We start from the raw sequence: 27,448 nt of genomic DNA, 5'->3' as shown, positions 1-27,448 counted from the left end.
GGGGAAGAGGGTGGTGGCTGTACCCCCATTACTGTTGTCCCATCTGTAAGACCACATACCTACATGAAAACAGATACAATTGACCTACATGAGAGGACAAGGCCAGCACTCAATATTCTCCAGGACATCATTTTCATACTTGTAATGCATCAGAATACATTGTTTAATTGCATTGTATGCCTCTAAAATGTCAGCTTCCTGACCTACTTCACTGGACATTAAGAAGCCCCTGCGACCGCCGATGGAAGTCATCATGGTGGACACTGTCATAGGATAACATTGCTGCCTGTGGCGGTCTTGGGCCAATGCCAGTGTCCGCCCGCAGTGGACGTGACCACCATTTTCTACTGATTCTCTCACTTGACTCCTGACACTGCTGACAGCAAGACCATCATGACCTAAGCTACTGTGTACCGCCTCTGGGAGCAATAATGCTGTATCCTACAGGTGATAATGTCCTTGCTTTCTCACCAAAAGAGCTGGGGAAGCTTGTGGAAGAGGTCGGACCCCTGTATGAACACCTCTATGGTGCACCAGAGGAGCAGGTAAGTGCACCGTGTACACACTTTTCTCTGTAACTCTACTTTTATTAGCTGTGGTCATCCTAAGACCAGTTTGTGTGATTGTGTCTGCAAAGCCTAGTAGGTGCTGTCAGTGTGCATTATTGGTTGAGTCAATGGGCATGTATCTATGTCAAGTGACAGGTTTGTAGTCCTGAGATGATGTGGTGAGTGTGCATTGAGTGTTTCCTGAGCCAACTTGCGTTTGATGCACATGGCTAGGTGAGGTGTTAGGACAGCCATACCCAGCTTAATTTTGCCACAAGATGTTTTTAATGTCTAGTCACATGTGGTTGCATGACAGCAGGAGGGTTGAATGCATGTTGTTGTCACGGTCTGTACGATGCTTCTCACCTTTGATTGAAAAATTTGAAAGAGCACCCGGTCTTCTGCTGATGCTGGAATGACCAAGATAAGGGCAACCCTTTCTAGTAGCCACGGTGCTGCGTGACAGGAAACGCCTAAGCAGACCGTACCCTCCAGAAGGAGTCCCAGAGGAAAAAAAATAAAAATGTGGGAAAAACCTCAAAAAAGGGAACTCCTGAAAAAGAGGGAAAAAACAAGAGTGAGAAAAGGAAAACATTGGAAAAGTCACAATCAAAGTAACAGGAACTGGAGAAAACACGACGAACAGGAGCGAGGATCACCACCAAGAGGAAGTGTTTGCAAGCAAAGAAGATCAGGACTGAGTGACTTATATACTAGGAGACAGGAAGTGACAACACAGGAAAAGAAAGCGACACCATCTTGGATTGGGAAAGGCCCGTAGAAAAGAAAAGGGAAAAAAGGTAACAGTATAAAAGAAAAAGCCATGTTGGGAAAAAAGGAACATAAAGAAGACAACATGGAGACCAGAAGAAAGAAAAGGTGAAGTGCACAGAAAAAAGAAGAAACGAAGGAGAAAGAAAAGAAGAGGAGCCCCCTACCACCAGGCAAGAAGAAATGTCAAGGAAACAGGTAAGGGCGACGTGACCGGGAGCACAAAATGTGCTTCCTGAAATGCGCAGTCACAGTAGTGCACAAACACGGGGGACGGCGATCCGATAATTGGAGCCACAGCCCGACTGCGGATGGAAAAAGAAACACTGCAGTTAAGCGCGGCATCACAGTTGTATGTGTTGATTGGCCACCATTTGAACTCTTTCTGTGTTTGCACAGTGTTCTCTGGCCACATCTGGCCTTGGTGGACTGTTGTTCTGAAGCCACGTTAAGACTGATTATGCCCTTCAGCGCTGCACATAGGCAGCCAATGTAAATTGGCTGTAGGCTACATGATGTACTGTGATGCATGTGAATTTTTGGACATGGTGTATTGCGTAGGTTTGTCTGCTCAGCCTACAGAAAAAAGGGGCTTGTGTGTTTTGGCACTCACTCCATAAGTGGACATCTGGGATGATATGGATTCCCTTTTCACTACAAGTTTGATACTGTGCCCACTCCCTGTATTCCTGGACAGCTTGTGATATTGCCAAATCATATCTCACTGCCGATATGCGGCTTCTTGAGGCCTTGTCTACTGATTACTATGGGCATTGCATTGGGGGCAAGGTCATAATCTGTGACTGTTGTTCTCATTTCAACTCTGACAATGTATGTCACATAGCCTTGACAGATCCCTTGATCCCACAGTTCTTTTGTCTCTTTCACCCATCCCTGATGTGTCCAGTGCAGGCACCTTTTATTTTGGACATTGCACATCTGCTGGCAGTGTTCTGTTGAGTGATGTGCCATTATATTGGACTCTGTGGTTATGGTTATGAAGCAGAATGTGTACAATGCATGGCCAAGTTTCTCTTTCTGTACTATAGGTTTTGTTAACACATATGTGTGGATGTGTATACCTTAATGTTGATGTGATACACTGAACACCACCACCAGAAGTAGCATGTGCCTGCATCTCTATCTGCACATGTCCACACATGGACAGGCTTGCCTCTTTGTGTGCTCAACATGTCACTCCCCTCAATGTGGTCAAAGCAGAATGGGTCTGTATGTAGGCTTGCTGTGACGTGTCTGGACTGTATGCACTGAGTGACATTTAGAGGTAGTGGATGTTTTCATGCATTGTTTGCAGTGTGCTTTACCTTTCAACTGCCACTTTATGAGATGTGTTCCATTGTGTTTCTGGCCAATGTTAAGTGATTAGCTAATGTCCCACCAAAGTCATTGCTTTTCTACGTGGTCAGTGTAGGACCTGAGTTGGGGAGTGTGTTGTGCACCCTAATGGGGAGCATTTCTAGTCATGTCCTTGAGTCCAATGCATGCTATGTGCCACAGGTGGACAGGATGGTCAGGGCAGGATGTCATTAGCTAGGTGCACTGACGGGTATGTGACTCAGCCATTTTGTATGGAACTTGTGGACATAATATTCTGTCTTGTCATTTGCATCCATGCAGGTCAATGCCCATCAGAAGAAGGGGATTTGGAGAGCCACTGCCAAGAAGAAGCAGACACTAGGGGTCCATGGCTGGTGGTGGGCTGGGAGGACCTGAGACACTGGGTCCAGAAGACCACAGAGGCCCAGCTGGGGATGTCCTTCCAACGAGGATGGGGTACACCTCAGACCATGACTATCCTAATTGGCTGCAATTTGGCAGTGGCATATCCGGCCTTGAATGGGCATTTGAGGCCAGCACAGCAGCCACAAGGGAGTGAGTACATGGAAAAGTCATGATTTAACCTTTAGCAGGTGATTGAGTGAGGAACAGACTGCTCCCCCTGACAATGTAGCATGTGTCATGTGTCAGATATCTTCTGGGATCAAATTGGTGTAGACGCACCATGTGTTTCCAACTGGTGTGCTCATCCTTTGGGAGCTGGGACCTAGGACTAAATTATGGTGAACCCTCAGTCTAATTGCCCAGCGTGGAGCAGATATGACTGTATTTAGTGTTCAGATATTCAGTTTTAACTGCCCTGGTGGTTGTTCGTTTCCACCAACAGATGACACCTGACAAACGTTTCAGTACAAAAGGTAAGTAGGATGTGGGTCACTGCCCTCTGTCTTGTATCTGGGGATATGTGTAGGTTGACATCTGAAAACCAGGTGCAGGTTTTCTTCATTATATTTTGGGTGCTGGTGCCTCACAGCAGTCTGTGATGCATGGGTGTCCATCATCCTTGTGATATGGCTTATATGGTAAAATCTTGGCAGCTGTAGCATACTACTTTCCCTTGGTAAGTGGGGAATGTGCATTGTCATGGCTGATGTGTCATCAGTGTAGTAAACATACCTTGTGCCAATGTGTCTGCATGTACTCTATTCCCACTAGGATACATATCTATGCAGTAGATGTATGGCATGTGCTAGCCATGCATATATGATGATGTAAAAAACTCTTAAATATATGTTCATGGGGTCCTGTTGTTGTATTTATACAACTACAATGGTTGTCCAGTTACTGTGAAGCCCCAGACAGGACTGTGTCACCACCATATGTAGTCAGACAGAAACATTCATGCCTCATAATATGTCATTAGTCATGTGAAACTGCAGTAGCTATTATGGACATGACAGGTAGGGGCACGGTGTTGATCCACTTGATGATGATTTGTACCCTTGATGCGGTATGACGGCTGTAGGTCCACAGCACCTGTGTGTTGTTTGGGAATTGTGCCCGGATTGTACAGATGCACCATGGATTGACTTGCAGTGATGTTTGCATGACATGTGTTTCGGATCAGGGATTCATCCACAGACAGATGCCATGCTTGTCATGTATGAAATGTGGACAGTGATTTTGATTCTCATTGGTATCCTCCTGATAGTGATTGTAAAGTCTGTGCCCATACTTCCTGCACCGTACAGTTGTCTATTACAACCACACTCAGAACTGAACATGGAGATGGGTGTGAGACATTGGTGGGGGATATCATTGGCCTAACAGGACCATTCATGTGTATTCTGGAGACATCACTCCATGAGGTTTGGGACCTGACTTCATTGTTGTTCTATTCAAAACCACATGTGGTGCACATCTGGGTGACCTTGCTACTACCTCTTTGACTCATTTTGGAAAGGTGTGACTTGTGGAGCTGTACATTGTTGTGAGGTGTCCATAGTGGCATGGCTGTTTCCATGTCACTTAATCCAGGTATGGGATGTTTGAACCAATGTTGTCTGCCTTTCCTTGCAAACATCACGTTTTGTTGAGACATCATATTGGTGCAAGTTAGATGTGTGCATAGGCTTGTGTCAGTGTAATTGTAGGGCACCTTATAATGGCAATTGTTGGTTACTGGTTCCATGTGGTGGGCTGCATGTGGCACAAGTTTGATGTGGAGTGGTCACCTAGTTGTGTTAGTTAGTGTGGTAGCTAGACTTCATCCATGCTATTGTAGCTATCTGAGACCAAGATTTGCTCATGTATTACCTTTGTGATTCCAGATGTCATGCATGGTTCTTCTATGGGCACATGATGGTGCCAATTTGCTGTCACTTCATGTGGTGGGCCACTTGATATGATGGTATGCTTTGTCTCTCAGAGCTGTGATTGATGTGTCCTGATGTACATATTATGACCTTACTTCACCTACTTTTTGCAGAACCAGCAAAGGCAGGTGAAGGAGACGGGGCTGAGACAAGTGGGGAAGCATCTGACCACGGGACCTCAAGTCACAAGACCACTAACAGCGAGGGAGCCAGTGGCCCAGAGGGCGAGGGGAGTGCCATGGGGGAGATCAGATCTGGGTCTACATCATCAGATTCCTCCTGCAGTGGCCACTCCCTAGTCCCTACGCCCCTGTTAGCCCTGCTGTCCTCAGTGAGGAAGCTATTGACCTCCTGAGGTCGATATCTGTGGGTCAGACGGCCATCGTGAATGGCATCCAGGGACTGACAAGCCAGATTCAGAAAAGCAATGTGTTCCCGCAAAACATTCACGGTGCAATCTCTGGCCTACATAGATAATTTCAGGCTCTGGTCTCCACACTGACAGCAGCCAGTCACCCTTTGTCTTCCATCCCTCATCCACCTTCCCCGACCCACCCAAAGCACACAGACTTGCTGTCATCCACCTCAACAGACAAGGCTAGCACACACAAACATAAACACCATAAGACACACCACTGGCACGCACGCACACAAACAACATTCACCTGCAGACACAGCAACAGTCATGACTCACCCTGACACCCCACCACCCCTAGCATCACACACACAACATCTGGTACACCTACAGGCACTTCATCACCAGTCACTGATCCAGACACCACACCTATCATACCCACAGACACCACCTCAGCACACTCACTGACATCCACCCCAGTCACCAAACCCACAGACACCACAACCACAGACACACATACATGCAGCACATCCACCATACCTGCAGTCACCACCCCTACAGCCACCCACACACCACAGCATCCCACAGCACCCCCGCACCCCTCAGCCACAAACACATAAACAGCCTCATTCACCCACCTAACAGACACCCACCACACACAAGCACACCTCTCACAAACACAAACCCAAAAAAAACCAACAACATGTCAGACAACCATTCTCTCAACCTCCAAATCCTGATCCCCTTCTAATGACCGTCCCCATGTGTCAAAGAAGATTTTCCTCTGTGAGCTTGACCTTACCCTCATTCTTCCCCGTACCACCCCGAAAAGGTCCGTTTCCCGCCCCAATGCCATCCTTTCCACCTCCAAGGTATCCCATGCCCCCCTGTAATCACCCATGCCCCTTACCTGCCTAGAAGAAGTCGATCACTCCCAAGAAGGTCCCCCCTCCCAAGGCCAAACCCATACCCATACCCCCTCCCAATCCCAAACCCACCCCCCATAATCCCTGAGGTACCTGCCTGTCCCCTTGATGCCCCTACCAGTGGAGGTTTCGTGGCAGTCAGGAGTTGAGTTAGGGGCCCAGGAATGTGCCTTGTGGCCCTTATTTATTATGGACTGGCCTATGGCCTTGGACTTGGCTTTTTTAAATTCTTTGATTCATTAAAACCCAACCAGTTTTTGGTGTTTTGGATACACCTTTGTCATGCATTTCCTTTCCTAGGTATCTGTTCTTCCTGGCTGACATTGATTGTGTGCCTGTAGTTGGGTGTGTTTGTGCTGTTTGCTGCGCCATGTGGTGTGTTTGAAGAATGTGAGTTTGTATGCAGTGCTGTTGTTCCCCAAGGGTAGGGTGTGTGTTGTGTGACGGGTATGTGTGTGTGGCTGCAATGTTGGTGTCATGGCATTGTGCTGTGTTTGTAGTGGTATGTGTTTCTTTTTGTGTTGTGCGTAGCGGGAATGCATGGTGTATGACTTTACCCCTGATATGGCTATTGTCTACATGTGGTGTGTATGTTCTTGAGTTTTATCAGTGTAGACCTGGAGTGTTTTTTGAGTTTGCTTTGCATTTGAGTGCACATGCGTCCATGTAGGTGTGTGTCCCTCACAGCTGGATGGTGAAGGGGTATGTCCCATGGAGTGTGACTTGTGTGTGCTTTGTTGCCATGCCCTTCGCTCACTGTGTGGCTGTGCATGACGATTGATATTGGTATTGCTTGCCCCTGGTATTTAATTGTGGGCAGCTGCTGTGCACATGTTGTTTGGGGCCTTGTTCAACATGATAGTGTCCCAGTGCAGCCTCCTTCCAAGTATGGTCCTGCTGCTCCCATTGCAGCTGTGCATTTGATCTTGTGGTGGTGCGCTTTGTGTCTTTTGTCTATTTGGCTCTGTGTGCATTGGCATGGCATTGTTAGTCCATTGTGCTATGAGTGTGTGTGATGTGTGTGTCGATTGAAGTGTTGTTTGAGGGTGGTGTTGTGTGTGTGCCATGGCAGATGGATGTATTTGTGTGTTGTATGTGTGGCCAGTCCCTGGACCATTTTGGATGTGAGTTTGTGGAAAGAATGTGTATATGTGCAGTAATTGTGTTGTTGTTTCTGTGTGTGTATGTTGTGGGGCCTTCAGTATCTCTGAGCCTGTGTTGTGTAGCCATGTCTATATGTGTGGTATTGCTGTGCAGTGTGTGTCTGTGCTGGCTGATGTGTGCTTGTTGTGAATGTGTGGGTGTCTGTGTTTCAGTACATGAGTGTGTGTGTCTGGAAGGATAGGTGTAACTGCTGGCCTTGGTGTTTCCCCTCCCCATTAATGTGTTTGGTAGCGGTACAATTTTGTTATACATGTTAACAATACAGATAGGTGGGTGCACTAACAGTTGGTGTCGTCCATGTTGGCATTGAATCCCTTGTCTTTAGGCAAGTAGGAGCAGTGGCATGATGTTTAGGAATGTCTCCATGGCGGCTCCAGACCTGTATTGCTGTGTGCAGGTGAGTATCACCCTTTCAACTGCTCGTTTATGACTGCTGATTTGTGGTGGCTGGACCGTGGCAGTCGCATTGGCGGTGTGCAACCTTGTAATAGGTCTGGTGGAAACATGGTTTCTGCCCTGCCTGTTTGTGCCTCCATAAGACCGCAGCGGTCTGTGCTGCCCGGCAGTGGTGGTGGACTACTGGCGGTCTTCGATTTCCTTGACCGCAAACTCATAATATGGCGGTCTGCTATGCCAGACTGTTGGTGGACGGACCGCCATCTCTAGCATGGCATTCACGGGACTGCCAAATTCGTAATAAGCCCCTAGGTCCTAACTAGAACTACCTACTGACTAACACGCGCACACACAAGATGACAGGCGTACTTCCCATTCCAAATGTCCAAAAAGCAGGAATTAATCCCCAAAACGTCTCTCTGTTGCACCAACAAAAGCTTGTTTATTATTGTGCAGAAAATAACCGGAAGTCTTTGTCCCACATACATACATAATGTATCTTTTTATGTGTACATAAATTATTTTATAGGATACATTAATTTATATATTTGTATACCTGTATATTATTTTACTTTACTTTTTTAATGAATTTATTTTTGGGTATGACTTCATTGTCATTTGTTTTAAATTCTAAAAATTAGATATCAAAAGCCAAAAGACCACAATAATTTATTACACAACCAGAATTTTCAACCAGCCACATTTATACTTCTTCCCTATTTGTAGTTGACAAGGTTAAAGCAAATGATTGAATAGGGAAAATCATGGCCAAATCTTTCCATTTATTTTGAGCTTTTAAATAAAATGAGCACTATCTTTTAGCAAGTGATGTGTAGTGGGATTATTGCATTAGTTATACAGTAATATTGCAGTATTTTATGTAACAAAATCATGCTAAATGTGGAATAATGTGCACTGAGTGCACTCGTAAAACATCTTTTTACATTTTCAGAATATCAAACAAAAATATCTGGTATGAAAATATAATTTTCTAAATGTTGGACAACCAAAATATCAACTTTACATACATATGATGTAAAGTACTAAAATATTAACTAGAACATATTTCTTTAAAATGTTATATCAATACAAAATAATATAAAACATACATTTAAAACTTAGTATTTTAGCTTATTTTAACTTCACAAAAATATAAAAACTGTATACATTGTAGGAGGGTGGAGAAAAGTTCAAATTTACTTTGCAAAGTCCAATCTGGCAAACATTTGGGAAACTGCATACATGCTGAAGGCCTATTTATGATTTGAACTCCAGTCCAACAAGCATTTGGGAAAGTGCATTCACTGAGTTAGGGGAGAGTGGAGGAGGGGTTAAAAATTACTATCCTAAATCCAATCCAGCAATCCTTGGGACAAGTACATATATTATGTTGGGGGACTGCTTTCCCTTTCTAACCCCTGTCTGAAATAAAGAGGGGGAAAGTGTTTAGGGGGGTTGATTTCCTATTTTAACTCTAGTCTAATAACACAAATTGCTCTAAAGTGCGTACATTGGTGGGGGGTCACTTTAACAATTGTTACACTGGATGGGTATGAATCACTACACCCAAACAATATAAGTACCAATTTAAAATTGTAATGTATATAAAAACTGAAGAACTCTAAGTTTCAGTTAAAAACCTTGAATTTTAAATAACTTAATTAGTATATAAGTTAATTAAATATTTCAGAATTGGTAAAAACAATTCATGGTATTAAATCAGACATTTTAATTGAACAATATAATGCAAACTCCCATGTAAAAAAACAGAACCCTAACAATTCTTATGATAATAAAAAAGTATTTTCAAAACCAAAAATGTACATTTTTGAAATTGTGCATATTAACACTACAAATAATTATAATGTAAATACTTATTTTAGAAAAACATTCCCTGATATACCCCACAACCTTCAATAAAAGTGTTATAAAGCGAATTAGAAATGCATTGCATAATCACATAATTCAATAAATGAACAGAAAAATTACAATTTAAATTAAAACAAGTTTAATGGAAAGTTTAAAAATGAACAATATCCACCCAAACCCTAAAACTCCTCTGATCCCCCCTTAAAGAATGACATTTTTAAAAAACTATTTTGAACTAATGGTCTTATATTTAAAATTAATTGAACAAATAATAAAATAATTAGCAATGACAGCATTTGACTCATTAACACATTAATCAGTTAATATCAATATATATATATATATTATTTAAAATATTAAATGTATTACACAAATCAAAACAATGTATTAAACATGTGAATAAATATATATGAAATAAAAGTATTCAATAAAATAACATATCAATACATTAAAATTAATTATTACAAAGGTAAAAACTACCCATCCAATGCCTCGATTAATCCAATGACCAGAAAAAAGATGTACTCTTTTAAAATAGTGTTTAAAATAATGAATAAATTACATTTCACAAAAATATTAGAAATTAAACAAAAACATAATTTAATCAAATAAAAAAGTGTAAAAAAACAATATTGTTCTAAATTATATTTCAAACTTCAAATTTATCATACAGCAGTAAAAATATAAATATACTTACCTTCTATACTTTTGTTTATGATATTTTTATACTCATAATATTTTGATGACAATATTATGATCAGATTATATTTTTGTGTCAATTTTTAGATGGATTACATTCCAAACTTCTGTTAAGTGAGCCTGGAGCTCATTTTGTATCACAACCACTATCTCTGCGATTCTTAGACTTTATGAAAAACAAATGTTTTAACTGCAAATATAGAGCATGGCTTGGCCAAGTAGGATGGCGGATGCATAATGGACGCATTCCTAATCCACATAATTTAACCTGCACTGCTATTGCTGCCCAGGGCTGCAACCCTTGTTCATCCATGAGCATACTGGCCTGCTGATTGATAAAGGACCCACCAGTGACCAAATTGACTGGAAGGACAGATCAATACAGAAGACCAGCAAGGGGAACTTTGAAGGCTGCACTATTAAACAGGCCAGACGTAAAGCCTGAGGAAAACGGCGGGCCGATCAACTTGAAGATGGAGACGGAAAGAGCATGTGGTCGGGGACTGTGAATTACCAGAGATATGAATACAAGAAGTTATCACAGCCAACTGCCCAAGAGCTGGTGAGGCCATGCAAAGGATGTAGCATCATTCATGGAGCCTAACAAAATGGAGCCCTCAGTGGGAGGAAAAAGAGCACCTGGAGGCTGGGTGGCGCAGGAGACACCTGCCGATTACAGCATAGAGGTACTCGGGATGAGACCTGCTCCATCTCGCAGTGAGTGAGGTCTCCTAGGGCCGGACCCTCTCCCCCTTCTCTTCCCTGGTAGTTGCTGGACTGCAGCTGGGGTGCCTCAAAAGGGGAGAAGGAGGGAGGCATGCCGCGAAGACAGTGAGGCTTCTGAGAGACCTGCACAAAAAGTCACCATAGCCAAACACCCAAGACCTAGTGAGGCTGTGCAGAGTACTCAGCATTGCTCATCAAGCCTGTTAAAGCTGATGTGGACTACATGGGGGACAACATACTAAACTCAAGGACTCTTGGTTCCCACTACAACTTGCCCATCAGGCCTGATGTGCTAACGGGGCACAAAAGATTGCCAACTTGACTGGAGAAGGGGGGACACCCATCATACCCCACTGGCATAAGTCAGCTAAATAAGAATGGCTGCAACCCTGCTGAAAAGGTTACCAGACCCAATCACCTACTGTAGTACCACAGCCCATGGATAAAAAGCATTATCAAAATAACATAAGGTTGCCCACAATGAGAGTGTGAGGGAGGACCCCAGAGCGATCATAGGACAGAGGGGACTGTAGCACCTGAACCACTGGTGCTGACTGCATCTGGCGAAACCGAAAAAGTACACCACTTTTAAATGATATTGCAGGCTATCTGAGATTCTCAAGACCCCTGTAACAGAAAATGGATGCTATTGCCATCAATGGGGGCCTGCTAAATGCAGGCCTTTGGAACCTCTCTGACAGGGTGGAGGAAACTGAGTCCACTAACAATAAGATGCTTTTCTTTGCTACCCTGGACGAGGTTTGGACATGGCTAGATGATGAAGGACAGGATGTTACCCATGTCTGCACAGCCAAGATCAACGCCCAGGCAAGGAAGAAAACCTAAACTACACAACCCGAGTTTATCCTATCTCTGAATAAGGATAGCTGCACGAGAAGGGGAAATTCTATTTAGCCAGGACCGAGCAATGCAAAGGGTGAGCCAGAGACACTCTAGAATGGAAATGTTTCACCGACAAGAGGGCCGCTCGTCATCCCTAGGTCAGCCGATGACTTGATTTACACCTCTTTAACTGGATGCGGTGGACAAACTAACAAATGTTTGAAGTAAGACATTGCTAGATAAACACTGGGGTGCACGAATGCTATCAATGGGATGGTAGATAAGAGTGCCATTGCAAACGATCGCAAGATCACCCCTTTGCAGACAGTTGCAGGTGTGCACGTATCTGCAAACCATGGTTAAATTACTGTTTATAATTTCAATGGGTTTAAATATGAGTTGTCAAATCATGTTTGGCTTGGACCCTCATGCAGGAATTAGTTTATTATCCTATCACGAAGAATACACTGCAACTGCATTGCTCTACTCCAGACATATACTCAACAGACACAGATAGAGGGCCGGGCTATATCACTGCCCTCTACTGACAACACATCGCTATGACTTATGGGTATTATTTTATCAACTAGAATGAGAGAGGGTTGGGTTCCCCGACAAAAGGAAATAAAGTATATTCCTTCCTTAAAAGCAAGAAGGCAAATGTTGCCTCTCTGCAGGAGACGCACATGACAGCCACGGAACTGGGGAAACTAGACAAACACTGGTGGGGACAACTACACAGGATAGAGTTTTCTGTCTTCACGAGTGGCATGTTGATGTGAGTTGCACCTGGAGTACCTCTCACAGTATACCAGATCATTATAGATTACAAGGGGAGATTCACAATACTGGATGATAGTTAGTATATATGCACCTAACTCCGTCCAGCTATAGTTTTTGGATACTCTGTCCATATACCTCACAGGTCCTGAGAAACTCACTGAATATGGGGAGGAGATTTTTTAATCAGGTTCTTGATCGCTCCCTGGACCATTCAATGTCCCCTCTTCCATCAGGTCCTAGTGTGCCATTGGCATGAGGTTTGCAACAGTAGACTATGAGATGGGGGCTTGTAGACTTAAAGGGAGTGGCACACCCTGTAACTCGACAATACTTCTATTATTCAGGAGTGCACAGCCTATACACACACGACTACACAGAATAATGAGATCAGTGGCTCTTATAGCATGTACATAAAACACTGAGGGGCAGATTTATGGAAAGTGAAGCAGCTCCGAGTGCAGCACCACTTTCCCTGCACCCCTTAGCTCCCCCCTACCACCACCATATGTGCTCCGTATTTAAAATACGGCGTACCATGGCACAGGGTAGGAGGCAATAGTGTCATTCAATGTGACGCTCTTTATGTACTCTGCAGGAATAGCGCCAAACTGTTGCTGGTGCTACTCCTGAAGAGTACATAGGGGTCCATTCTAAAGAATGGAACCCCCCTTTTAACCCCTGCTCTGAGCAGGCTTTAAAAGAGCCATAACAAATGGCGCAAGGAAATCTCATAGATTTCCTTGTGCCATTTTTTTCAGCCCCCCCCCAATGGGGGAATGCCCCTTTTGCATCCATTATGCCTGGAGCAGGCATAATGTTCCGCAAAGGGTTACAGAGTGGCGCAATGCATGCCTACTGCATATTATGGAGCTGGTGAGAAAAGTGCCAGTGACTCCAACAGTGGTATCTCTGGATGTTGAAAAGGCCTTCAATACCGTATTGGGCCATGCCTATTCAAAGTGCTGTTTGCCATGGGGATCAGAGGTAGTCTCTTGAAGTAGATGCACCTTGTATATTCAGAAATCCTAGCCAGGGATAGGAAATTCTCAGACAAATGGCAGCTCTATCTTGTTTTTTCTGGCCCTTGAAACACTGGCACACTTATTGTAGGCCAAGGGCCAGAAGTGGGAAATCCCACAAGGCAACAGGCACCATACAGCAGCATGGTATGCAGATGATGCATTACTGTTTCTGAGAGACCCGGAACACGCTCAACCCAAACTTGATCTTAGCTTGGGTGATTTTGGGAAAGTGTTGGGACTCAAAGTAAATGGGAAAAGTCCTGGCCGTTCACAATGAAGACACTACTCTTGGCCAACCACCTGCTATGTATTAGAGATTCATTGCAATGGGAGCCCCTCAATTTCAGGTACCTAGGCTTCCAAATGTATTATTCAGACACAGGCCTGAAGGAAGGTAATCTGGATAAGTGTGTCACTAAAATAAAATTCTGGCACCAACTGCCATGCTCCCCTCTCAGACGTGTGGCCATGATTAAACTGATTGTCCTTACACATCTCTTTTACTTTTGTATGGCTTTACCCTTGAGCTTGCCAAGATCCTATTACACTGAACTGGGATCCCTGCTGTCGAAATTGGTATGCAGGACCCAGAGCAGGCACCTAGCAATAGAGAAAGCAATGCTCCCCCTAGATGGTGGCAGAAAAAGCAGTGCTGAACCCGGAAATCTACTATATAGCCACCCAGCTGGTATGGCTGATTAGGTGGCTCGTGGTGGAGACAGACCCCGGCATAAAAGGACATCGGCCACATACTGGGAAAGAGAATTTTATGAAAATGCTATATGATAGGACCAGCCGAAGACAACCCTACTACTGATCATTGAGGGTAGTCAAAACCTGTTCAGATACCTACTCTGGGAAATTAGGTACAGACACCCTATATTTTCCAGTCTGCCCACTGTGGGTGACACCAAATCTGGTAAAAGTGGTGTACATTCATGCTAAGCATATGTGGCACCAGTCTGCTGACTGAACTGGCTGGAAGACAGCTACCTACTATTGTGGTGGTATGCGTATTAGGGTGGTTCATGAGAGCAAAGAAAGCCAAACACACCTCTGAATTCAAAGATCCGACCCGGCTACTTGGGAAAAGCGCAATATCCATGCATTGGAAGGCAACCGTGCCTCCAACTTTATCATGCTGGGTAGAAGACCTGATTAAATGGATTACTGCTGAGATAGACATTCTGATACAAACATACAGGCAGACACTGCAGGCAACAGTCACCACTGATTAAGACACATTATTTTTAGCATTGCAGACTAAGGGGGTCATTCTAATCTTGGTGGGCGGCGGGAGCCGCCCGCCAAGCGGGAACTGCCAGAAGACCGTACCGCGGTCAAAAGACCGCGGCGGTCATTCTGAGTTTCCCGCTGGGCTGGCGGGCGACCGCCAGAAGGCCGCCCGCCCGCCCGGCGGGAAACCCCCTTCCACGAGGATGCCGGCTCCGAATGGAGCCGGCGGAGTGGAAAGGGTGCGACGGGTGCAGTTGCACCTGTCGCGATTTTCAGTGTCTGCTATGCAGACACTGAAAATCTTTGTGGGGCCCTGTTAGGGGGCCCCTGCAGTGCCCATGCCATTGGTATGGGCACTGCAGGGGCCCCCAGGGGCCCCACGACACCCGTTCCCGCCAGCCAGGTACTGGCGGTCAAAACCACCAGAACCAGGCTGGCGGGAAGGGGGTCGGAATCCCCATGGCGGCGCTGCCTGCAGCGCCGCCATGGAGGATTCTTCAGGCCAGGGGAAAACCGGCGGGAAACCGCCGGTTTCCCTTTTCTGATCGCGGCTTTACCGCCGCGGTCAGAATTGGCCTGGATGCACCGCCAGCCTGTTGGCGGTGCATCCGCGGTCCCCGGCCCTGGCGGTCTATGACCGCCAGGGTCTGAATGACCCCCTAAGGGTCTTAATACGCCGATATGGAGGTAGTCGCCAAGCTGGCAGCCTCCCCACCACCATATTACTATGTTTCCACTGAGCTACTGGTAACCCATAATGACAGAAATTAATGTAATGAAACTTTTCAAAGGCTTTTGAAAATTTTGAAAAAATATATGCCTGTAAAGTCAACAGTGTGGCAAATTCACAATTGTGAGTAAATTTGGAAATGCATAAACATAACCACCTCTAGAATCCCCTAACACAGCTGCACTATTTTAGACTTTGTGTGTAATATTATATATAAATGTGCAAATATGAATATTCCCTACCTCTTCGAAGGCTGTTCGCATCATTTCCACGGAAGAGTACTCAGAGGCTATCTGCACATCCACTTGGAGGGACTTCTGTAGGATCTCACTCATGACGTCGGTCTTGATGAGGGAATGGTGTTTGGTCAGGTCTCTGTGCAGCTCCTGCACTTGATCCTTCAGGTTTTGAATCTCTATTTGTAGGGTCTGTGGGAAATATACACAAACCAATGAAAATACTGCACTTGTAGAGAAATGTACTGTATACATATTTGTTTCTGGAGTAGATGTAGATGAAATTGCCTCAGGATTCCTAATGGTCTGAGATTTACTCTGTGGTATAATCAGTTGCAGCATTTGAAAGTGGTGGGGTGTAAACTTTGTGAATATGTGGGACAGGTAGGTGACCAGAGCAAGGAGCAGCAGCCAAAAGGACAGAGGAGCACCCAGGGATGTTTGATCTGAAACCATCCCTAGTCCAACTGGAGCCTCGCCTCTGGCTCTCGGGACAGGCAAAGTATGCAGAACGCAGGACTTGTAAAAGTTTAGCAGAAGTTAGAGCTGTGCTTACTGGCTGAACATCAAACAGAGAGTGAGAGTGAAATGATGACTGAAGCTGGACACGCACTCCTGTCAGAAAAATGGAAGCAAGACCCTCCTCCCACCAGTTGCTTCAGGTAAATGGTGTGGGGCAAACGGGACAGTGGGACATCCTCTAAAAGCACCTCAGGCTCAAAGGGGTGAAGTATGCAGTACAGGTCCTGGAAGATTCATAGTCACTGATAGTGCAGAGAATGGCCACCTCATTCCAGCTAGGGAAACACAAAACAAGAAGCATGCATATTCCTAGTAAATAACCCCTCTGTATGGTTTCCTGCTAGGCTCAGGTGTGCTGCAGCTCTCATCATCATGATTGCAGGTAAAGTCTGCTTCCCCCGTCCTTCCTACATCTCCCACTCTCTCAGCCCTCATGTCTCACCTCTTGTGCTGCTGTGCACTGACCATGCCCACTCCCGCACTGTCCTCCTCGTGTTTCATGAGCCAATCCAGACGCTGCTTTAACACTGTTTGTAAAAAGCAATAAAGTAGCACCAGGGTTGGCAGGAGCAAGGAAAACCAGCTCTCCTTAAGGACCGTGAGGCTGTGGCTGAAATCCCCAGCTCACTAACATTGTGGCGATAGAGAAGGCCTCAAGTGCGCATCTTAGTTTTGGCCGTAGAAAGACACCCATTCAACCCAACATGCACTCGAAGTGTTAAAGGAGGGAACCTGTGTCTGCTGTGGTATCATTAAGCCCCACCTCTGCCTGCATAATGCAATGCAGTGCACACTCAGGCCCTCATTACGAGTGTGGCAGTCTTAAGACTGCCACGCCCGCAGTGGCGGTCTTACTGCGCATTACAAGTAGGCCGGTTTAGTAAAGTCAAGACACTACAACATCACCCAGCCCGCCGGTGCGGGCACACCGACGCAGCTGGCGGTGACCTCCTCCGGGCCGGTGGCAGGCCACTCTTACACTGACATACACACACCCCCACTCACAGATATGAACACCCTCTGAATTCATGCACACCCCCAACCCATCCAAGCACGCATATATTGACCCCCATCTACACACTTCCATACAAACACCCCCTCATCTGCACATTCCATACAAACACCCCCACATCCACACACTTCCATACAAACACCCCCACATCGCACACTTCCACACATACACCCCCACATCCGCATAATTCCTTACGAACAGTCCCACCCGACTGCATGCAAACACACAGACACCCCCACTCACTCACATGCATACACAGACACCCCCACTCACTCAAACGTATACACACAGACACCCCCACCCACTTGCAGACTTGCACACATGCACCCCCACTCACATGCATCCCAATACACACACCTACTCATTCGCACCCTGACACCCCCCTCCTCTCTGCATACATGCAGACACACACTCCCTCCACACACACATACATACACACAGGAACTCACGCACACCCATTCCGCCACATATACATGCACACACGCACAACCCCCAACACTCCCCCCGTTTCGGACGGTCCACTTACCTGTTTTGGCGAGGTGGCCCTGGTGTCTGCTTCCGCCAGCACTGCACTGTAGTATAAGACACCGCTGCGCTGTATTACGCATCGCAATATGGTAGGGGGAGTCCTGTTGGCGTGGCAGGAAAGTTTGGATGTCTCCCGGTGTCAGCAGGAGCAGCTGCAGAAAGTCATGAGAGCTGGTGCAGGGCCACTCTGGGGGACCACTTGGAAAAGCACTGCACAGGTGGACTTCAAGGTGAGTGCGGTGGGTTCCCTTGGAATGTCAAGGTTGCAAGGGGAAGGAGACCCTCAGGGCACATCTGGATCTTCGGTGCAGGGCACAGGGTGGCCTGGTGCAGAGCAAATCGGTAAGCCGGGAGCTGTGCGCAAAGGTGCCCTTAGAAGCAGGAGGTAGGTCACGTTGAGGGTCACTTGCAGGTCAGCAGGGGTACTCTGGTGAGAGGTCCTGGTGTTTTCTGAAGTCCCTCCTCTGGGGCTTCCTCCTCGTCCTTTTTCAGTCCAGGGTGGACTGTCCTTCTGAGTGTATGATATGAAGAGACCGTAACTGGGGCTATTGGGTGGTTTGGCCACTGGAGGTCGCAGTGCCACCAAATTTGGCACGCTTCCAGTGTTTGTCCTCATGGTGCATCATGTGGGTTTGGTCTAGCTGCAGTGTCTGGTTCCCTGGTCAGTGGACTTCACTGGTCTTCTGGTCTTTATTGCAGGGGAGTGATGCCTTCACTCTGGAGGGAGACCTTTGGCAATTTTCAGACTTTTGGTGGTTCTCTGGGGGTTTGTAGAGTCTGTCCAATGTCCATGCAACTCTTCAGCGGCAATTGTCGAGTCCTGGGTGCAACAGACAGGGTTTGGCATCTTCTTCTTGGTGCAACAGGACTTCAGTTCTCGAAGTCTTCTTTTTGGTGGGCTTCTTTTCATCCTTGGAACCTGATTCTCTGGTCTAGGGGTGCCCACTAAATACTGTATTTAGTAGGCATTTAGGGGAGTACCTACTAGTGACCAATGGGTCATCTACCCTAGGGTGGTGACACCCACTATGTGACCACTTACTGTGGCCAGAGTTCACTTCCCTGCAACTGATTGGCTATTCACCTTTCATGCAAGATGGAGGAAAATGAAATGAAGGGGTCACCTCGCATGCAACACCTTAGAGGTGGTGCAAGCTGGGGCTGACCACTCCTCCTGTCCTTTGTGCGTTTTCCTGCCATAGCTCCCACCAAAGGTGGGGGTTTTCAATGGGGGCAGCCATCTGCTGCTAGCAGCAGGCCTGGGTCCCATGTAATAGCACCTCTGCCCAGGAAGGGCTTTGTTCTGGGACCCTGAGAGCGGGATCTCTCACCCCAGGGTTCCAGAATCTTGTCTGGTGATGGCAGGCTGGATGTGACCGGTCAACAACTATGCCAGGGTAGTTATCTTTTGCAGGGGACACCTCTATGGGGACCCCTGGGTACATTTGGCACTAAATCCAATACTGATACCAGTTTGAATTTATCATTCTGAGTTGTTTGATACCAAACAACCCAGGGTTCAGGGTAGCCATAATGTAGCTGTGAAACTCGTACTGACCAACGTCCAGTACATGTATTAAAATGGCTGCTCTTTTCACTTATTATGTCCCAGGTTTGGCAAGGACACAAGAGGGGCATATTGCTCATGCATCTATGCCCACACATACAGTATAGTACACCCTGCCTTAGGCCATAAGTCCTGCCAGAGGGGTGACTTACCTATACTGCATGCAGTGTGTAGAGGACAGGGCACACATGCTGTGTGCCATGTCGAGTTTGCATTCTAGGATTGCACCAGGACACTCAGCTGCAATGGCAGTGCTGGGTGTATCTGGATGCTTGGCCCTTGAGGGTGGTACAATCTGTGCTACTGCCCTCAGGGGCCTACCCTTAGTACTCCATGCCCTGAGTACCCAAGTACCATTTACTAGGGACTTATTGTGGCTGCTAAAGATGTTGTCAATTGTGCCAATGCATCACAGCAGTTTTAGGGGAAGGACCTGGCCCAGGGAACCTGGTTAGCAGTAGCCCTGGGCACTAACAACTTTTAGAGTACATCAAATACCAGGCAAAAAGTGGGGGCTAACCTTGACAAAAGAGGCCTTTTTTCACAGTCTAGGAGTACCATTCTTTCTCCACATGGTCAAAGGCAGGAAAGGAACCAAAGGAAATGGGTGACATTCTTTAATGGATTTGTGCTCTAAGATTTGAGGCAGCACCTCTCCCAATTTTTCAACATACTTATGATAAGGAAAGCACCAAAACTGACAAAAAAACAACTAAGGCAGTATATGAGCAAACAGTAAAGCACAAACACATTCAATGACAATAAAGCACTAAGGGCCACATGTATGTACCTTTTTTCTTGTTTGCAACAAGTAAAAAGCATTTTGGTATGTACAGGCCCATTTTTGCGATTCGGTAATCTATTTCTAGAATCGCACAAAGGGTTGCAAGTTGCAATTAGGAAGGGGCGTTCCCTTCCTAATTGCGAGTTGCAGTCCGATGTATGATTGTTTTGTGACCGCAAATGCGGTCAAAAAACAATCGCAGTTAGCACCAGTCACAAACTGGTGCTAACTCATTTGCAAAACGGAAGGGGTCCCCATGGGACCCCTTCCCCTTTGTAAATGCATGCAAAAAACATTTTTTCAGAGCATGTAGTGGTCCCACGGACAAACGCCTGCTCTGAAAAAATGAAAAGAAAACTTTTCATTTTTGTTTTCGAAACACATTCTGTTTTCCTTTCAGGAAAACAGGCTGCATTTTAAAAAAATGGCTTTATTTAAAAGCAGTCACAGACATGGTGGTCTGCTGACCCCAGTGTCCACCATTCCTGTGAGTGCCACCATTCCCAATGGGGTTGCAAATTGCGACCTACCTCATGAATATTCATGAGGTAGGTCGTTTGCGAACAAATTGCGAATCGCAAACAGTGTCATTGACACTATTGTACATCAGGTTTTGAGACTCGCAAATTGCGAGTCGCTAAGTCTCGCAATTTGCGAGTCGCAAAACCTCATCTTCGTGCATGTGGCCCTTAGGTCCTTATTATTGTTGGTCTACAGAAATTGGTTGCAACACATCCACAAGTTTGCAAAAGCACAGGCTGCCGCAGATAGCAGGTGAGTGTTATTTGCTGGTGATTACATTTTGCACAACCACAATCGAGGAATTGCATGATAATGCGCTTGATGCCACCTATTACGGAGTGGACAAAACTCCATTTTGTGCACTTTCTTCTCATATTTGTAGCAGAATTTGTATGCTGCAAGTTATTGGACCATACTCTGAGATTGTGTGACATTCGTGCCTGAAATCTAATACAGTTTTTGGAGTATGTGCTCAAAACTGAATTTGCAGTCAGATCTTACTCATTACCTATCATTCTTTATTGTTGCTTCTTTTTCAGCTTCTGTAAATGCAGTGTATTGCAATACATCTCCTGACTAACCAATAAAGTACACTGCACACATCTCTTCTTAGTTTTATTCTATGACCTAATTGGCCCTATACCCAGCAGACACATCTACGGAAGCATCTGTATCGTGATTTGAGCATGTCTCACACATCTGTCCAGTACCAGTCTACAATATTCAGCTGTGTGAGGGCAGTCCCACATCAAATGAAAACAGGTTATCTCATGTACGTCACATTTAGGACAACAAATTTCCCTATGAGGGTCAATGTTATGGAGCGTCGCCAGAGTTACATTAGTTCTATCAAGGTCTTCCTCATGAAGTGCAGTGCTTAATTTGTACTTGTTGTTTCCGGTGCTCAGCACCAGCACTTGATTTTGAGGGCCGGCGCTTATTCTTCTGCCCCAAGAATTTGCTGCAAGTAAAAAACACATATGGGAAAGACAGAGGAAGAGAAAAACGAAAAAGGGTCACAATGGGAGAAAGCAGAAAGCTGCAAGAGCAAGCTGAAGGGGCAGAGAGTGGCTATAAATGGATTAAAGAGGCCCGAGATGGCTTCAGGTTTACGCTGCCTCAGTATTCTGCATTTCCATATTTAATTGTAGCAGCCGCGTGTTTAAGAGGAGGACTTTGAGCACCTGCATGTTTTTATTGACAAATTAAGCACTGTGGGCACGGTATAGAATCAAGGGAGAGAGTGGGGTGGGCACGGTATAGAAGCAAGGGTCAGAAGGGGGTGGGCATGGTATGGAAGCAAGGAACAGAGGGATGTGTGCACGGTATGGAAGCAAGAGACAGAGGGGGTGGGCATGGTATGGAAGCAAGGGACAGATGGGGTGGGCACGGTATGGAAGCAAGGGACAGAGGGTTGGGCACGGTATGGAAGCAAGGGAAAGAGGGGGTGTGCACAGTATGGAAGCAAGGGACTGAGGGGTGTGTGCATGGTATGGAAACAAGGGACAGAGGGGGGGTGCGAGGGATAGAAGCAGTGGACAGAGAGGGTTGGGCACGGTAAGGAAGCAAGGGACAGAGGGGGGTGGGCACCGTAAGGAAGCAAGGGACAGAGAGGGGTGTGCGCGGTTGGAAGCAAGGAACAGAGGGGGGTGGGCACGGTATGGAAGCAAGGAACAGAGGGGGGTGGGCACGGTATGGAAGCAGGGGACAGAGGGATGTGTGCATGGTATGGAAGCAAGGGACAGAGGGAGTGGGCACGCAGTGCTTAATTTGTACTTGGTGTGTCTGGTGCTGAGCACCGGCACTTATTTTTGAGGGCCGGCGCTTATTCTTCAGCCCTAAGCATTTGCTGCGAGTAAAAGACACATATGGGAAAGACAGAGGAAGAGAAAAACGAAAAAACGTCACAATGGGCGAAAGCAGAAAGCGCAAGAGCGAGCTGAAGGGTCAGAGAGTGGCTGTAAATGGATTAAAGAGGCCCGAGATGGCTTCAGGTTTACGCTGCCTCAGTATTCTGCATTTCCATATTTAATTGTAGCAGCCGCGTGTTTAAGAGGAGGACTTTGAGCACCTGCATGTTTTTATTGACAAATTAAGCACTGTGGGCACGGTATAGAATCAAGGGAGAGAGTGGGGTGGGCACGGTATAGAAGCAAGGGACAGAAGGGGGTGGGCATGGTATGGAAGCAAGGAACAGAGGGATGTGTGCACGGTATGGAAGCAAGAGACAGAGGGGGTGGGCATGGTATGGAAGCAAGGGACAGATGGGGTGGGCACGGTATGGAAGCAAGGGACAGAGGGTTGGGCACGGTATGGAAGCAAGGGAAAGAGGGGGTGTGCACAGTATGGAAGCAAGGGACTGAGGGGTGTGTGCATGGTATGGAAACAAGGGACAGAGGGGGGGTGCGAGGGATAGAAGCAGTGGACAGAGAGGGTTGGGCACGGTAAGGAAGCAAGGGACAGAGGGGGGTGGGCACCGTAAGGAAGCAAGGGACAGAGAGGGGTGTGCGCGGTATGGAAGCAAGGAACAGAAGGGGGTGGGCACGGTATGGAAGCAAGGAACAGAGGGGGGTGGGCACGGTATGGAAACAGGGGACAGAGGGATGTGTGCATGGTATGGAAGCAAGGGACAGAGTGAGTGGGCACGCAGTGCTTAATTTGTACTTGTTGTGTCTGGTGCTGAGCACCGGCACTTATTTTTGAGGGCCGGCGCTTATTCTTCAGCCCTAAGCATTTGCTGCGAGTAAAAGACACATATGGGAAAGACAGAGGAAGAGAAAAACGAAAAAACGTCACAATGGGCGAAAGCAGAAAGCGCAAGAGCGAGCTGAAGGGTCAGAGAGTGGCTGTAAATGGATTAAAGAGGCCCGAGATGGCTTCAGGTTTACGCTGCCTCAGTATTCCTTGTTTCCACATTTAATTGTAGCACCCGCGTGTTTAAGAGGAGGGCTTTGAGCACCGTCATATTTTTATTGACAAATTAAGCACTGATGAAGCGTGCCAAGATTCCTACCTGTAATACCACCTGATATACATGCAGCAGTCTATTAGCCACTGTGTCTGCATACGTTTGGTTCCATTCCACTCTGAGAATATCCATTCCTGTGTTTTTGTCCCTCAGATCCAGCCCACTTTGACCTCTGGCCTCAAAACTTGAACCAGTGTATCCCACACAGGCTTTTCCTCGAACGCGAATGGAAACCCCCTTGTGCTGCAGCTCACTGTTCTTCCTGTGCTGCATTTGCAATTTTCAGTCATACAGGCCCATTTTCTATTTGACGCCGATATATGCAGGCGTTAAAGGGAAAGATTATAGCAGATATTTGCAGGATTATGGGGCCGCAAAGAAACACAGCCTCACACTACTTTAGCCAGGCCACACCTCCCATTGAAGAATTTTTGTAGGTAGAAAACAGAGGTGGCCTTTAGTTGGTTGACTGCTGCCCATGTCTTATATATGATAATGGAGGAAGGCTTGAGGCTCGATCAAATACTGAGACTCCATCCAAGGCTGAGGAATAATGGATCAAAAGCCAGAAGTAGTTTTCCGTAGGTGCAGTTTATGAAACGATGGCTCGCTTCACGTGAAAAACATGGCTGTGTAGCACAGGAAGGTTGTTGTGATTTTGTTTCACATTCACAAATTGTGTTGTGGACAGACTGTATTACTGAAGAACAATCCACAGTGCATACAAATACATTGCAGAACACAGTGAGTGCTCTCACTTGGCAATCTCCTAATAGTTACCGGCATGTAATTCCTCCTTTCACCGGAGTTGCTGGATGTAAAGTTAGTGCTGGAAATTTTGCAGCAAACTAATTTGTGTACCACGCTGTTTTTGAGGGATCATGAAGGTAGTCTGACACCTTATACAAAGGCAAACCTCTGGTCTGCTTCCTTACTTGGGGAGGTGAAACTAACTGGGGGCCTAACATTGCTCATGGGAATATGCTGCAAGCCATCATTACATCCTCAGTGATATTTTTTATCAGTTAAGCAGACGAGAATAAGCCCAGCTGTATACTTAATTATAGTTTGAAGAATGAGTGGAACTGATAATATTGACAGTTAGTTCAACCATATGATGTGGCTCATAAACTATGCAACTGCAACAAGAGGTTGGGTAATCACTTGATCCATTTGGCAGTATTTAATGTGTATTTTATCTATTATCAGACTACCACTGAGAGAAGTAGACAACCCTCAACATTTTAGCACTCAGAAGAAGGATTGGATTTTGGCAAATGTAAAGAAAAACTTTAGTAGTCACATTGCTTGTCAGTAGCCTAATTCTTCCTCGAGAAGGCCTTTTGCAAAGCACAGCGAGTGCAATAAAGGTGCAAAAAAGAAAAGTACTCCAAAGCATATCCAGGCTGCCATGACGAGTAAATGTTCACCTGCCCACCCAAAACTTTTCTCACAGCAGTTCAAAGGCATGAAAATAATGTGACAACTTACCCTAGACTTGTCATCATACAACTCTTATGTGTAGGCTCACTATAAGAGTGAAACACAGCTCACCTCATCCAACTCTACCCACAGAGGGCATACTCCAGCCATGCATACAGGTCCTTCTATAATCATTCCATGCTAGTGGCAGTGGTGTGCTATAACAAGCCAGGCTACAAAACGAAGGGAAGTTTCCAGGTGCTAAGTGGGAGGATCTAATGATGAAGCATGCCACACTACAAGGGTGGGTTTTAATTTTTCTATGTAAGCACTAACACATAGTTAAACAAGAAAATAAAACACAAATACGAAATGGGGAAATTAAATGAATATCCCAGTAGTAGAATTTCTGCATCTCTGTTATGAGCCCCAAATTACTTACCACTGAGTGATGGTATACCATGCATCTTTTTCACTCTTGACTAAAATTATACTCAACATTTATGGGTGTGCTTTTGTACATGAGAGAAAGGTATTAAATTGCACCTATGTGTAGTTCTTTTTGACTGTGCACAAGGTGTGACTGGAGCATCTGGATCCTGGGTCAGCTGCACCCAGGGAAAACTAACATATTCATCACTTAACGGGTTGATATCAAACTCAACCTGCATAGAAGGAGTTAGTATAGTGCTCCAGTCCAAACCTTTTAGTGTGTCGTATTGGAAAAAAGTTCCAGATAGCGCACTGTATAGCGAAATCAGCCAACTATATTAACTACAAATTAATAGATTTAATAGGCGACTATGAAGGAAACAGGACCCTAGCCAGCAACATAACTCATTGTTGTCAAGCATCATTGTTAAACATTTTGCACAATGTCCTAGTATGGAAAGTACTGTAGACCTGCTGGTTTCACAATCTTCAATGTGAATAGGCCAGGCTTCACCACACATCAGTATGTGAAGTACCCTAGTCAGGCTAGCATCACCCCAGTATGTCCATCAATACAGCTAGACCAGTATTCCCCAGTATATAAAGCACTTTGGCAGGCCATATTTCCCCAGTATGTAACGCATACATAATAACTATACCAGTATCCAGAATTAAAAAAACACCATGCCCATGCCAGTATCACCAATACCATGGTATCTGAAGTTCACTGTATCTAATGCACTGTACCAAGACCAGTAAATATATTGCACAGTTTTGTTAATTAGGAAAACACAGATAGTATCTGAAAAGCACCAGTAACTATGCAGCAATTTCAAGCTTTAACAGTGGTCTACTCAATGTGCATGATTCACTATATCCTACTATGTCACAGCATATATAGCACTAATAATATCTATTCCCTAGGTGAGTATCTGCAATGTCTCAGTATAAACTGCACTGTGACTCAAATAATATCTCAAACCATCCAAATCCTCTAGCAAACTGAGGGCCACAACTCGTCTCCATGATGGAACTCTTTGACTCCTCTTGCACATCCCTGTTGAGCACAGCCTTCTCCGTACTTACAGCACATCTCCACATGTGCTGCATAGGAAGCAACAACATTTCACAGGCCCACATGTGAGAATATTTCAAGTTCTTTAGGGGTTTATTAAGAAAAGTGGCGCTGCATACAGTGCAGCATCACTTTTCTTGCGCCCTTTAGCATCCCTCTACCGCTACCGCCACCATGTGTGCATCATATTTAAAATACGGCGCACAATGGGGTAGGGGGCAATAGCTTAATTTTTTCTTACGCCATTGATGTACTTTGCAGGAGTAGCTCCAAAATATAGATTATTTTTGTTCCAACATTTTTTCTTATAGAGATCCTCCACTCCTTTTTCTATTACTCTTTCAAATACTTCTACTTCTTTTCCTACCGTCTGTCTAGATGGTGCCCATACTGATGGTGGTTTCACCCCTGATTTATTTTCCTTTAGTGCCATATCCTTACCTTCAAATAATTTTTTTACCTAATTTTCCTGAATAAATCTCTCATATCACTCTCTATTCTATATTTATCTGCTAATGCAGAGGGGGCAAATCCTAAACCTTTTTCTAAAACCTCAATTTCCTCGGTCTTTAACTCCCTTGAGGGCAGATTGATATTGGATGCTGGTTTTGATCTATTCCCACTCCTTCTGACTTCTC

General features: G+C 45.6%; 1 protein-coding gene across 3 annotated transcripts in view; it reads right to left on the bottom strand.

Moving 5' to 3' along the window:
* Window positions 1–27,448, bottom strand: part of RNF207 (ring finger protein 207) — a 972,487-nt gene that overhangs the window by 319,589 nt on the left and 625,450 nt on the right. For all 3 annotated transcript variants that reach the window (XM_069240003.1, XM_069240002.1, XM_069240004.1), the window contains one exon: window positions 15,985–16,170. In XM_069240003.1, the coding sequence (XP_069096104.1) occupies window positions 15,985–16,170 (186 nt within the window). The remainder of the gene's footprint in view (window positions 1–15,984; window positions 16,171–27,448) is intronic.

This window comes from Pleurodeles waltl, chromosome 6 (assembly GCF_031143425.1).
Source record: "Pleurodeles waltl isolate 20211129_DDA chromosome 6, aPleWal1.hap1.20221129, whole genome shotgun sequence".
Taxonomy (NCBI): domain Eukaryota; kingdom Metazoa; phylum Chordata; class Amphibia; order Caudata; family Salamandridae; genus Pleurodeles; species Pleurodeles waltl.
This window is presented reverse-complemented; position numbering and strand designations above follow the sequence as displayed.